Source organism: Sciurus carolinensis, chromosome 17 (assembly GCF_902686445.1).
Source record: "Sciurus carolinensis chromosome 17, mSciCar1.2, whole genome shotgun sequence".
Classification (NCBI taxonomy): Eukaryota; Metazoa; Chordata; class Mammalia; order Rodentia; family Sciuridae; genus Sciurus; species Sciurus carolinensis.
The window spans coordinates 60,225,394-60,238,601 of NC_062229.1; the positions used below are offsets into that span (position 1 = coordinate 60,225,394).

Here is a 13,208-nt window from a genome sequence, read left to right on the forward strand (position 1 = left end):
ACTAGGGAATCTAGCCAAACGCGCGCAGCGCGCAGCGTCTTTAAGAACTCGCACAACGGGAATCTGGCAGCACGTCGGCCTCAGCAGGCTGCCTCCCTCCTCTGCCTCCGAGATTGAGCCAGAGTCACCCCCAGCCACCAAACTCTTCACGGTAGAGCTCGCAGCTCCCGGGGTGCGCCTGCAGAGCCGAGCTGTGGGACCCTTGGAAGGCGGGAGCCAAGCGTGGCCGCTTTAAGAGCGCGGAGCGCGCGTCCCCGCCGCCGGCTGCCACGGGCTGCGCGCCCTCGTCGACCCAGCGCGTCCCCGCTGCCGCGCGCCCCCTGCTCGCTCGCTCGCCCGCTCACCGGCTTTAAAGTCTCTGCCAGGATCCATGCTCACATGTTACTTCCTGTATGGAGGCATGGCCAGTTTCCAGCCCCGCGCTCCCGATTCCTCCCCAGCCTGCGCCGGAGCCACAACTTTCAGGAGCATGGACTGAAGGCGCCCTCGCCCCAGCGCCCCTCTGAGATCCTTTGTGTTTTCCTGCGTTTCCTCCGGCCGTTTCTATTCTGGGGGGCCCTTCGCTCCCCGCGCCTCTGCCCTTCCCTTCCCCGCTCGCAAACATGCCTCCTTCCTTCCCGGGGCCCTGGAAGGAGCTGCCTGCCTGAAGCTCGGAGACGCCGCGCCGTGCTCAGCCCGCCGCCGCCCGCCGGCTCTTCGGCTGCGCTGTGCTGCCGACTCAAGTTGGAGATCTTCGGCTGCTCGCCGCTGCCGCCCGCGGTCCCTGCCTGCCCCGGGCCCCGGGCATCGTCGCCGTCCTCCCACTCCTCGCCCTGCCCGCTTCGCTCGCTCCTGTTTGAACGGTGACCAGCCCTTCTCCGCCGAGAGGATCGTCCCCAGCGTGGCTTTGCATCCCCAGTCACTTTTTGAGATTTTCCGGGGGGGCGCTCGGCGGCTTCCCGGATTCCAGGGGGATTCGCTGCCGAGCTTGGGGGGCCGGTGGAGCTGGCGAGCCGGGAAAGCGCCCAGGCTTAGCGGAGGCTCGCACGGAAGCAAGAACTTATTCAACAAGTTTACCCCCCCTGCTTTCTTCTTTTCGATGTGCGTTTTCGGACATGCGGAGGTTACTGGAACCGTGTTGGTGGATTTTGTTCCTGAAAATCACCAGTTCCGTGCTCCATTATGTCGTGTGCTTCCCGGGTGAGTGCCGGCGGCCGAGGGGACGCAGCCCCGGCCCGCGCGCGCTGGGTATGCGGAGTTGTTGCCGGAGCGCGGAGCTTGGGCGCCAGTCCTAGAGACCCTGGAGAGGGTGGAGGGGGGCCGGGCTCCCGGGGAGGAAAAAAAGGATCTGCTTCACTGGTTCTGGCGATGTTTAGGGAGGCTGGTGGTCTGGGAGGGTGGAAGCAGGGGACGGACGGGTAGGAGGATTGGAAACCAGGGGTCTGCTCCCGCTCTGGTTTTGGGGGAGGGGAGCGCTCGGGGAAGCTGGAGTCTGGAGAAAAGGGGACTTGCTTTACTGATCCGGCGCCAGTCGGGAGGCTAGAGTTGTAGGATGGTTAGCGAGACTAAGGCCATGGGAAGGATGCTTCTGTGGGTTTTGGGGGGGTCCTGGGTGCTTTCCTTGCAACAGCGGGGATTGAAGGAGCTCTTAAGGGGGGCTCGTTTTGCAGTTCTCCGACCCTTTGGAAGCCCTGGTGTTCGGGGGTAGTACCCGGTGGCTGGCCGCGGAGCATTAGGATATGGGGAACAGCGACGATCTGGTCTCAGGGGCCGGGGGCGCCTTTCCCTACCCCAGCTTGGGTCTGGGGCGCGGGCTACGCCTCGGTGCCGGCGCGAGGCAGCTCTCTGGGCTCGGGGGCCTGGGCACAGTGGGAGGGCAGAGAGCAGGCGGTTAAGGGAGATCGGTTCCTCTCCCGTCTCGCGGCCCCCTTCCTCCGGCTGCTCTGCCTTCTTGGGCTACCGGGGTCGGGGCGAAAGGGGGCTGGTCGGCGACTGGGTTGCCTTTCGCGCCGGGGCGAATTTTTTCCCACTCTCGCGCGCCCTGCCTACCTTCATCTTTGCCCTTTTGCAGGCTGTTCGCGGCTGATGGACCCAGACCCACTCCTTTCTGGCCAGGTTAAGACAGGAACAGTATTGGCCACTGGTGACAATAATAAATCACTGCACGTAACCGTATGCCGCTCGGCGACCCTCCACTTCCCGCAGCCGGCAGACACCCTCCCGGCTTCGGGAGGGCAGAGGCCAGCTGATTTCCTCTCCCCTTTGGCTGGGCCCCTGTGCTGCATCCCCAAGCTCCTTCGAAGCTGTCCAGCTCCTTCCCGGGGGATGGAGGCCAGGTCCTCTGCCCTAGGCTGGGGGAAAGGGTGGGAAAAAGGAGGCGACTCTCTTCATTGCTCACTCCCATAAGAACAGAGAATTCCTCGTTTTTCTGCCTTCTCATCCACCAGCTCTTGGATACTTGAAGGTGGGGGTTATCTGAATCAAGAAAAAGAGGCAGGTGTCCCGATGTTTCTGCTTTCCCTGGCAACAGCCGCCTGTCCCTGGCGGTCAGAGCGCCAGATTTTGGTGCAGCGGGCCCCCCAGCCGGGTTGTCCAGTTGTGTGCCCCACATCAGGGCGCGGGTGTCCTGGTTGCCCTCGGGGACCCTCTCCAGGGGGACTGGCTGCAAGTGCTCCCTTTGCAGGCTCGGTGGTGGCCTTGAGGGACAGAGAGGCAAAGCACTGTTATTTTTTTGGCACCCCCTTTTCTCTCTGCGCATCCTTCAGTCCCCGAAGCTGCACTGAGCTCTTGCCACAGTCCAGAAACCCAGCCCTGAGGCTGAGCGAGGATGTGTCCACAGTAACCTGGAGGCCTGGGGTTTGTCCACCAGAGTCCTGCCTCCACGGGAGTACAGACCGTAGGGCATCTACCCTGAGAAAGAGCTGCCCTTTCTCCCTTAAAGACCACGGGTCAGTGTTTGCATTAGTCGTCTTTCCTCGCCAGGACCTCCTTTGCCACCGACTTGCCGACTGAGTGGGTTCAGGTACACATAGGGGTCGAGATTTGTGAGGGCCACGCTTAAATAGGGGAAGGGGAAGGTAGCGGAGGACAGCTTCGAGAAACAAATTCCCAATTCCATTTCTGGCATAATTACTCAGTGATGTAGTTAATGTCCCCAATGTGGTTTTCTTTCTTTCTTTCTTTCTTTCTTTCTTTCTTTTTTTTTTTTTGTTGTTGTCTAAGAAAGCTTGAAATCCAAAATGGGACTGCCAGGGATGCCGCCTTGGGGGTGGGGGCTTGGACCATTTTCATCTTCCTTATTTCTGGTGCCCACGATGCGAGGTAATAGTCTTTACCCTTGTCCAGGAGTCGAGGTGTGTAGGAAAGGGAAGGGACGGTGGTGGGAGGCATAGGGAAGACAGGTGTTTGGTTTGGAAAAGTGCAGCCCCGGAGTGTGCAGCCGCTTTTGGAACCAGGCAAAGTTAAAATGTCAGAGCCATGAAAGACACCGGCTTTCGGTTTTCCGAGGGTGCCGCGACGCCGGTGGACCTCAGGGGGCGCCCCCGAGCCACTCGTCGAGTTCCTGTCACCTCCACTGGTGGGTCTCCGCCACCTCCACGCCGCCGGGATGGGCTCACAGGCCCACGTTGGAAACTGGGGGCTGCGACGACCCTGGGCGCCAGGAGGCGGCCACAGCTCTGCTTAGCAGCTCCCTCTGCAATCGGGTGGGGGGGAGTCCAGAGTTCGTGGGGGACTCCCATGATACTTGTGAAGCATTTCAGTGTTTGACCAGAGGGATAAAAATGCTTCTGGTTTTGGATTAGGATCTTCTTTGTGAGATCTTAACCCAAATCCAGTTCAGGATACAGGGTCTCTGTAGTCGCAGAGGGCTTTGAAAACAGTCCCTGGCATAGGTCTTTCCGCAGGGAATCGGAAACAGCAAAGGGTGGCTTTTACTCTTTGAACAGCAGGGCAGGTGTGGAGTCCGCCTCCCCTTTAGTGCTTCAAGTGATGGCTTTCAAAGCGCAAAGCGGAAGGATTATCAAACATGATATTGTGCATCTTACATTCTTCTATATCTTTTTCAAAAAAATTATGAAAAAATATAGACAGAAAAATATAATGGACTTCTATATATCTCCTACTGGGCTTCAACCATTGTCAACTTGGTCTGATTTCATCTATACACGCTCCCCATCACCCTCCTTAACTCATTCCCCCCCCAGGTCCAAATCTTTTTTTTTTTTTTTTTTTTCTTTTTGGTGCATTATAATTATACACAACAGTGAGATTCTGGTTACATATTTGTACATACACATAATAATAGCAGTATAATTTGGCCAATTTCATTCCAAAGTACCTCCCCTTTCCTTCCCATCTGCCTCCCCCTGGTCACCTTCCTCTACTCTGCCGTTCTGAACACATTATTTTAAAGCAAAGCTTATTCTGATTCATCTAAATATCTGGTCTGTATCTCCAGTCACTGGATGAAAAATAATGTTACTTCAAAGGGTTAAATTTTATCTCTTTTGCATTCTCTAGATATTCAGCACAAACTCTTAAAAATAGACTTCTCTCTTGGCCTTCCTAGTGAAACTTCTTTTTGATTCCAGTGTTTTGTACTGTGATTACTTTGCATCCAGAAGACTGGTTAGAAACACTTCAGATGGACAAGCTCAGCTGTATAGCTTGATAATATCAGAATCGGAAGATCCCCGATTGATCCTGTGAATCTGGATTCCCCTAAGCCATCTCTTCCTGCATGTGCATGTTTTGCATGCTTCTTAGAAAAAGGCAAAAGTAGTATTTGGAAGTTGACCATGTTACTCTCAGAAATGGTGTGAGTGATCACACAGATACTCCCTCCCCATCTCAGATATATAGTTTGAGAACTCTTTACCGAGTCTCTAAACTAGGTCTTTTTTTGACAGTGTTTATAAAATAAATTTTTTGATGTTCCCTCCTGGATGGTGTTTATGGGAGAGGGTTGATGAAACAGGAACATTTAATACAAATAGGTGTAACAGGATCTTTTGAAATAGAGGGAGTGGATGGTCCGCGGAGGAAGAATGGTTGTAGGAAAGGTTTGCTGACATAAGAAAGGTGCTGTTCCATGGTGAATTGTTGAACACATCCTGTTTTCACTGGAAGCAAGGTTATGTTGTTTACATGAAGCTTTCTAGGGGATGCCGACAATTTAATGCAACCAAACAAATTTTTTCCAGATTTACTTTTCTACTGAAAAACTCCTAAGATAACATCACATAATGGGTTATAATCGTGCACCAATTGAAAGGGACTTTCTTGCTGTTCATATAATATCATTTTAAATGCCCTAAGATGATTATTACTTGTTCTCTTTCTTATCTCTCCTCTTCCATTTTTCTGGCAACTTCTTACCCAAAGAAAAAGTCTAGGCACTTGAATTGTTATGACCTGGGTTAAGCATTGCTAGTAGGTTGTTTTTACATTTAACCTTTGACTTTGAAAGGTGGTGGTGGTTTTTTTTTTTTTTTTTTTTTTTTTTGTAGTACTATGTATTGAACCCAGGGATGCTTAGCCACTGAGCCACATCCCCGTCCCTTTTTTTATTTTCATTTTTTATTTTGAGACAGGGTCTTGCTAAGTCACTGAGTCTGGCTTCAAACTTGCAATCCTCCTGACGTAGCCTCCCAAGCTGCTAGGCTTACAGGCATGCACCACCACACAGGTTGTGGTTGTTTTTAATTTTGATTCCTACCCAGTGTTTTACTAGCAGTATGTGGGGCCATGAGTGTCATTTCTGAGCAGGATGAAGATTATGAGTGTGTATTCAGAAGCAGGAGATCAGAAGTTATGATTGACACTTTATCCTGGGGCACATCTTTCTTGAGCCATATTTTATAATGGGAAAAATTGAGGACATTTGAAGTTTTCTCAAAAGTATTTGATACCCTTCAGTAAGTCCTTGGTACACTTTGGTTACAGATTGACTTATCAGATGATGAGTGGGAGTCATTTGCACTGTGTTTTTGGTTGCATCTGTGTAGGGAATAAAAGGTCTGTAAATCTAATAATATAGTAGAATTCAAGAAAGAGGGACCCAGTCTTAATTCTCCTCCAGTGCTTAATCTGGGTCAAGCCGGCAGCCACTGCTGAAGTAGAGGGAAGAAGGAGCTCAGGGAATTGAGAAATGTTCTGAGACAGTGAGACCTTTCGTGTGGAATTTGGCAACCGTTACTGAATATGTCCCAGAACAAGGTGGCCTGGGCACATATTAGGCCAAAGTTGTCTGCGCTTGCTTTTGGCCCTTGGTAAATATTTGCAAAGGATTAAAAGATCAGATACCTTCTTTTCCCTGTCTGAGGAATGGGGGCGACCTTCTTGCCTGCAAAGAGACAAATGCAGGACTAGGACAGTGTTCTTTGCACTGAGGAAATCAGACACCCATCTGTAAAAAAGATCATTGGCTACTGACCTTGCTTCAACTTGTTTTGATGCTGTGTTTATATTGAGTTGTAACAAACAAGCAAAACACAACAAAAAATAGTGACTCCAGGACTGGGGTCTTGGCTCAGTGGTAGATTTGCTTAACAGGAGGCCGTGTTTGATCCCCAGCACTGCAAGCATGCACGCATGGAATCATTCTAAAAGTGGTGTTTTGCCAATCTGTGTTTACTTCCCCATTTTTTCCCTATAATTCTCCTGTCTTAAATTTCCAGAGCCAAAGAATTTTTAATCTCTAAGAAGAATAAAAATCTGGACGTAACTTCAGTGAATTTCCCTTCGAGGGAAGTCCATGAGGACAGAAACGTAAGCAGGAGATTCATTCTTGACCATTATTCTGAGAAGGATGGCCAGCTCTGTAAGTGGTGCCTGTGCAAGATGGTTGGGCTTAGCTAGAGGATGCCATGAACAATGTCCCCCTCCTTTAGGGACACCTGTAGTTGGAGAGGCCATTTTATTTGGTCTCACATGTAGCAAAATGTTTGGTGTTTTTAAAAGAAAAAAACATAATCAACGGAAAATGACTTACTAGGTGTGTGCAAGCTCATGGTTTTGATAGGCACTTGATATGACTAACATTTAAAAAACATTTTAACAAGTGTTCTTTTAGACTGGGTTATGAGAGTGTATCAGGTTCTCTATGCGGGTTCTCTCTTTTGGAAACTCAAAGTGGGTGATGTTACTGTTCTACTTGGTTGCCTCTGGTGGGAGGCGATTCACACCATGAATGAGAACTTTGGTGTGTGTCAGCCAGTTTAGGAGAGTAAGTGTACTGTTGCCAGCACAGAGCGAGAAGAAATCTTGTAGTAGTTTGGAACTTGTTAATGCTTTTAACTTTTTCTAAATAGGTTCACACTGGAGAGTTGTATGGAATATAGAGGATTAAGAATTTGGGCCTTTGGGGGCTGGGGAAATAGCTCAGTTGGTCAGCTGGTAGAGTGCTTGCCTTGTAAGCACAAGGCCCTGGGTTTGATCCCCAGCACCCAAAAAAAAAAAAAAAAAAAACAACAACAACAACAATAACAAGAATTTGGGCCTTTGAAACTAGCCTGCTTTGTCATAACTAGCTCTGCTACCTAAGACAAGCTACTTAACATCTCTGTGCCTCTTTTTGTTTTTCCCTTTGTGAAATGAGATAGTGATAGTATCCTGACTCCTCAGGTCCTTATGAGACTTGCGTAAAAATGCATGTAAGGACTTAGCATTGTACATGATAAATAGTAAGTTTCAATACAGTAACAATTTTTATTTTATTATGTGTTAAAGAGATTGGATAGGAATATATGGAAAGAGGAAAATGGATCCAAGGACACCTGTGGGTATAAACACACTTTTTTAGGGGGTGGGGGATACTGGAGATTGAACCCCGGGGCACTTAACCACTGAGCCACATCCCCAGTCCTTTTTTGTAAATTATTTATAGACAGGGTCTCACTGAGTTGCTAAGTTGCTGAGGCTAACTTTGAATTCATGATCCTCCTGCCTCAGCCTCTTGAGCTGCTAGGATTACAGGTGTGTGCCACTGTGCTTGGCCTCATTTGTTTTATTATTATTTATTTATTTATTTATATTTTTTAGATATTGATGAATTTTTATTTATTTATTTGTTTGTTTGTTTATTTATATTGGTGCTGAGAATTGAACCCAGTTCCTCACACATGCTAAGCAAGTGTTCTACCCCTGAGCCACAACCCCAGCCCTTTTATTTGTATAAAGTACATATAATGGGTTTTTGTTCCTGGCTTTGCTATTAGAGGTGGGGGAAAAACACTGACTTGAGAGCATCCCATGTCAGATTAGTAACATTGTTAAATTTTGAGGTGTAAAGAAATGAGAACATGGACTGGGGCTATAGCTGGGTGGCATTGCCTAGCACAGGTGAAGCATTGGGTTTGATCCTCAGCACCACATAAAAAATAAATAAATAAAACATAAGATTAAATTCTTTTTAAAAAAGAATCTGCATTTATGAATTGTGATGCATCCTCCTTATTTACATTGCAAAGGATGTGTCTGCCTTCTCAGCTTCAAATGGGAAAAATGCTTCCTGCGGTCTGAGGAAGCTCCATGTGAGTCTCCCAGATCCCGATGTAGGAAGAATGGCTTGGTGCTGCACCTGTGGTGGTGGTTCCTCTTGGACTCTGTCACCTGCAGGCAGTGATTCTGCTCTGTTGCTGTCATTTTGGGGTTTTAATTTGGCACCACTGATGGGAAGCAAACAGTAATATTGGGTGTCCACTCTCCTTCGGCACCTGGGTGACCCGCAACACACAGTGTCCCCGTCTCCCTGTTTTCACAGATCCAGACCTGCAGAGGGGATGAGAGGGAACCACAGATCCAGGCAAGGCCCCTGTCCTCTAATCACTTTTTTTTCCCAGACTGAAATCAGCCTGATGCTTTTCTGGCCAAACAACAAAATGTGATTTTAAACTACTTGGTTTAGCTATTTTTGGTGCGTAGCAAAGTGACACAGTTGGCTGCTGAAATCTAGCAACTGAAAAGGAAGGATTGAAAGCATAGTTCATGGAATATGTAACACTTCCATGGAAGAAAATAGGACAACTGGTCTTATTTTTGGGTCTGTGATACTATCTTTCTAAGGAGGCAAGCAGAGCGGGTTGTATAATGTAGCGGATTCGCTTTTGAGGAATTCATATCAGTTACTCTATGAATCAAAGAGCTGAGTTCTCATGCTGCTGCCGCCTTACGAATTCCACAGCACACTTACATCAGATAAACTCATTAATCTGGAATAATTTGGGTAGGGGGGTGTAGTCACAAGCCATTTATCAAGCATAGTCTCCATTAGGAGACATGCTGTTGATGTCAAGATTGTCTTTAAAACTTCTTCAGAATTGCTAGGAGAATCTGTTATGCATTAATAGTCCTGTCCATTTAGAAAATAATGCCCCTGTCTCTAAATAAAATACCAAAAAAAAAAAAAAAAAAAAAAAAAAGGCTGAGGATGTGGCTCAGTGATTAAGCAACCCTGGGTTCAATCCCCAGTACAAATAAAAAAAATAAATAAATACTCCTTTTTCTGAAGTGTTTCCTTTTGGTGACTGTAGAGGCTCAGGACTGGTGACTTTTCTTAGTGCTGGCACTGGGTGACAACACTTGCCTTCAGCAAATGACCCAGCATCTCACGGAAGTAGGGTTGGCTGGTGCTGGGAGTCTGAGAATTCCAGTTATACATACCTTTTGTTTAGAAACCATACCAAGGCCTCACACACTGAGGCTGGACTTCTTTGTCCATTGTACCAGTTGCCTCGTGCAAATGTGCCTCAGCTTTTTCATCTCTAAAATGGGTGCAATGGTTATAATAACCCATACTCACTGAGCACTTGTCTGGTCTAAACTCTGCTTGGGTTTCTTATATCCCTTAATTCTCTTTGGAAGTAGAGACCATGCCCATTCCCACTTTGGAATGAGCAGAAGGAGGTTTTCACTCATCTGAGGTCATCACCTGGGCAGTTAGTGGGGGTGACTATAATAGGTTTCTCTAATCATTTCTCAGGATTGTTTTGGTTTTCAGACCAGTTGCTGTTTGAAGACAGTTTCCAGACAGTTTTTCCTAATTGCACAGGAGAGACAATTAAAAGACACCCAGCTTTATGCCTCCTAGTGTATTATTTTTCCTATGTAAGTAAGTCCCCTAAATACTGGGTGGAATAAAGGTGTCTTCCTGTATTTGCTACAATTAAATAAGGAGGTAATGCAATTAGCATAGGATTTTATTTGGTTACATTGAAGGGACGACCTTTCAGCAAATTACTTCAGCTTCTGAATAAGCCGATAATAACTGCAGATAGACTGAATTTGGTGGTGGTGAGGGTTTTTTTTTTTTTTTTTTTTTTTTTTTTTTTGGCTCCTCACAAGAATAATCGAAATTGATTTGATTTGTCATTTGAGAACTACTGTTTGGGGCATTGACTGTAGTTACTTGGTAATAATGTGGTATTTTTATTATCCTGTATATCATCTGAGTGTGGGCTGCAGACTCTGAATCACGCGTGACTTCAGGAACAGGTCTGAGGGAGCTGGACTGGAACATGGCAAGAGATGGTTTGGATTCTGGATTTTTCCTCTAGAGTTTTGAACTACCTCAGGATGGTTGGTTAGCCAGCTGTGGAATTATGGCAAGGTTTTTGATTACTTTGGGGTAACCTCACGCTTTACTACATAGCGAGTATTGATTCTGTCCTGGGTAGGTTAGCAGTGTTGTGGTCTTTTTGCAATGTGCAAATCAGGTGCCTGGTGCTTATTGTGATTTGTGACTTGTGCACTTCCTGTTAACTTTTTCCTGTGAGTTTGCTTCCTACGGTGCTAAGATCCCTTCCATTATCTTGCTAACATTGCTACTGAATACCTCCAGGGGAGCCAGGTGTTAACCATAAGTCCCATAGGGAAGAGAGTATTGCCTCCAAGTCTGTGGATTGTACAGTTCAAAGAGGGAACAGCCGATGGGCTGTTCAAGGTCAGCCTCAGCAACTTAATGAGGCCCTGAGCAACTTAGCGGGCCCCTGCCTCAAAATGAAAAGTTAAAAATGGACTGGGAATGTGGCTCAGTGGTTTAGTGCCCCTGGGTTCAATGCCTGATAGAAAAAGTTAAAATAAAGGGAAAAAAAAAATATCACCAGGGAGTAGTAACAAGGTGGTAGACAGATTCTGATTAATGGAATGCCTGTTAGTTTCCCCACCCCCAGAAACTCATTTATTCAGCAGATATTTATTGAGTACCTATAGGCCAAGAGTGGTGATAAAGTGGTAAACAAGAAGGACTTAATTTCTGCTTTAATGGCGTTTAATTACATTAGTGAATAGCAAGGCCAATACAGGGTACAACAGTAAGAGCATGTGTAAGCCCAGGGACCAACCCTGATTGGGTATCAGTGCTCCTGGTCCTTGAGGATAAGCAGGAGGTGTTTGGGTTGGTGATTTGAATGAGCTAAAGTGGGTGAAAAAGCACCAAGTCAACTATAGAGGGTTAGTTGTGAAAAAAGGAGATGGTGCTCTTGTGTGGTGGTGCACACCTGTAATCCCAGTACCTCTGAAGGCTGAGGCAGGAGCATCTCAAATTCAAAGCCAGTTTTAGCAACTTCAGCAAGACCCTGTCTCTAGATAAAATATAAAAAGGTCTGGGGATATGGCTTAGTGGTTGAGCACCCCTGGGTTCAATCCTAGGTACCCATAAAAAAAAAAAAAAAGAAAAGAAAGGACTGGCGTAAAGCCCCTTTGGGTCCAGTCTTCTGCACCTAAACCAGAAGAAAACGAGTATGCTCTAAATGTCAGCAGGAGTACAGATCAAAGGCAGTGGCATCAGATGGAGATGGATTCACAACCTGTTACTGTTAGGTAGGAGTTCCCAAGATGGCAGAGGGCAGGGCACAAGAAAAATACTGCTGGAGAAGACAGGGAGATGAGTCATCAAGTCCCATTAGCATGACAACTCCTGCCACTGAGGACTTACTGACTTTGATAACTCCCCCTGATAACTCTTGCAACAGGTTTGGTATTCTAAAATAACTAATGGGGGTTAAGTGGGATAGTATGTTGTTGTTTTTTTGGTTTTTGTTTTTGGTATTGGGGATGGAACCCAGGGGCGCTTAACCACTGAGCCACATCCCCAGCCCTTTTTAATATTTTATTTGGAGACAGGGTCTCACTGAGTTGCTTAGGGCCTCCCTGAGTTGCTGAGGCTGGCTTTGAACTTTCAATCCTCCTGCCTCAGCTCCCAAGGTGCTGGGATTATAGGGTGCAACACCTTGTCTGACAAGTGGACAGCATCCTAATTAAGTGTTCTAAAGTAACCAGTGGGGGAAAATTGACTACATATATAATACCCCTTAGTAATACTGTCTCAGGCTTTATTCGTTGGTGTGTTTTCAACAAACTTTCAATCTTATTTCTTCAAAACTCCAGGTTAAAAAAAAAAAAAACAGAAAAACAGGTTCATGCATGCCAACAAAGTTATGGATGCCTTTTAAAACTATCTGAAGCTGGACACGGTGGCACTTGCCTGAAATCTCAGCAACTCCAGAGGTCGAGGCAGAAGGATCACAAGTTCAAGGCCAGTCTGGGCAGTGTAGCTAAAGCCTGCCTCAAAAAAAAAAAAAAAAAAAAAAAAAAAAAAGAAAAAGAAAAAGAAAAAGAAAAGAAAAGAAGGAGACTGGGAATGTAGCTCAGTGGTTGAATATCCCTGGCTTCAATCCCAGTATCAAAATAAAACAAAACAAAAAAACCCCTGATGATTGGGGTGTTGAGGAAGGAATCCGTCTAAAATGAGAAATCAAGGCTAGTTCTGACTCTTGTGTCTCAATGTAGAAAAGTATAGAGAAGGCAGTTATTTCGATGATCTGGATTTCTGTACAAGGTATTTAGCTGACAAATACTGTGTTTGGTCAGACTGGGTTTAAAACAAAAGATAAAAAAAATGGAGCCTTTCACATTCATGCCTTGGAGTGTTTCCCAAGTACCTCCTGTGTGCCAGGTGCTGTTCTATGCACTGGTAAGACAATGATGACCAAAACAGATGGCACCTCCTGTCCTCATGGGAGATTCCCATAAAAGGCTGGGTTACTTTGGAAAAATTGGGAGTTATGGCAGCTTTGGGCCTGTGTTCTTGGTTGGCAACAACGCTAAGCCAGAATTAAATAGCCACTGCCCCTTGGGATGGGGTGCTCACCTGGCCCGTAGTGGTTATTTACAATAGTCAACTGATCCCTAGAGGTATTGACTGCCCTTGAATAGATGATTACTACCTG

At 46.7% G+C, this 13,208-nt stretch overlaps 1 protein-coding gene across 1 annotated transcript in view; it reads left to right on the forward strand.

Annotated features, from left to right (window-relative positions):
- Window positions 1–1,062: 1,062 nt before the first annotated feature.
- Window positions 1,063–13,208, forward strand: part of Ptprg (protein tyrosine phosphatase receptor type G) — a 707,594-nt gene continuing 695,448 nt past the window's right edge. The window contains 1 exon segment of the mRNA XM_047532314.1: window positions 1,063–1,179. Within this exon segment, the coding sequence (XP_047388270.1) occupies window positions 1,095–1,179 (85 nt within the window). The 5' untranslated portion in view covers window positions 1,063–1,094.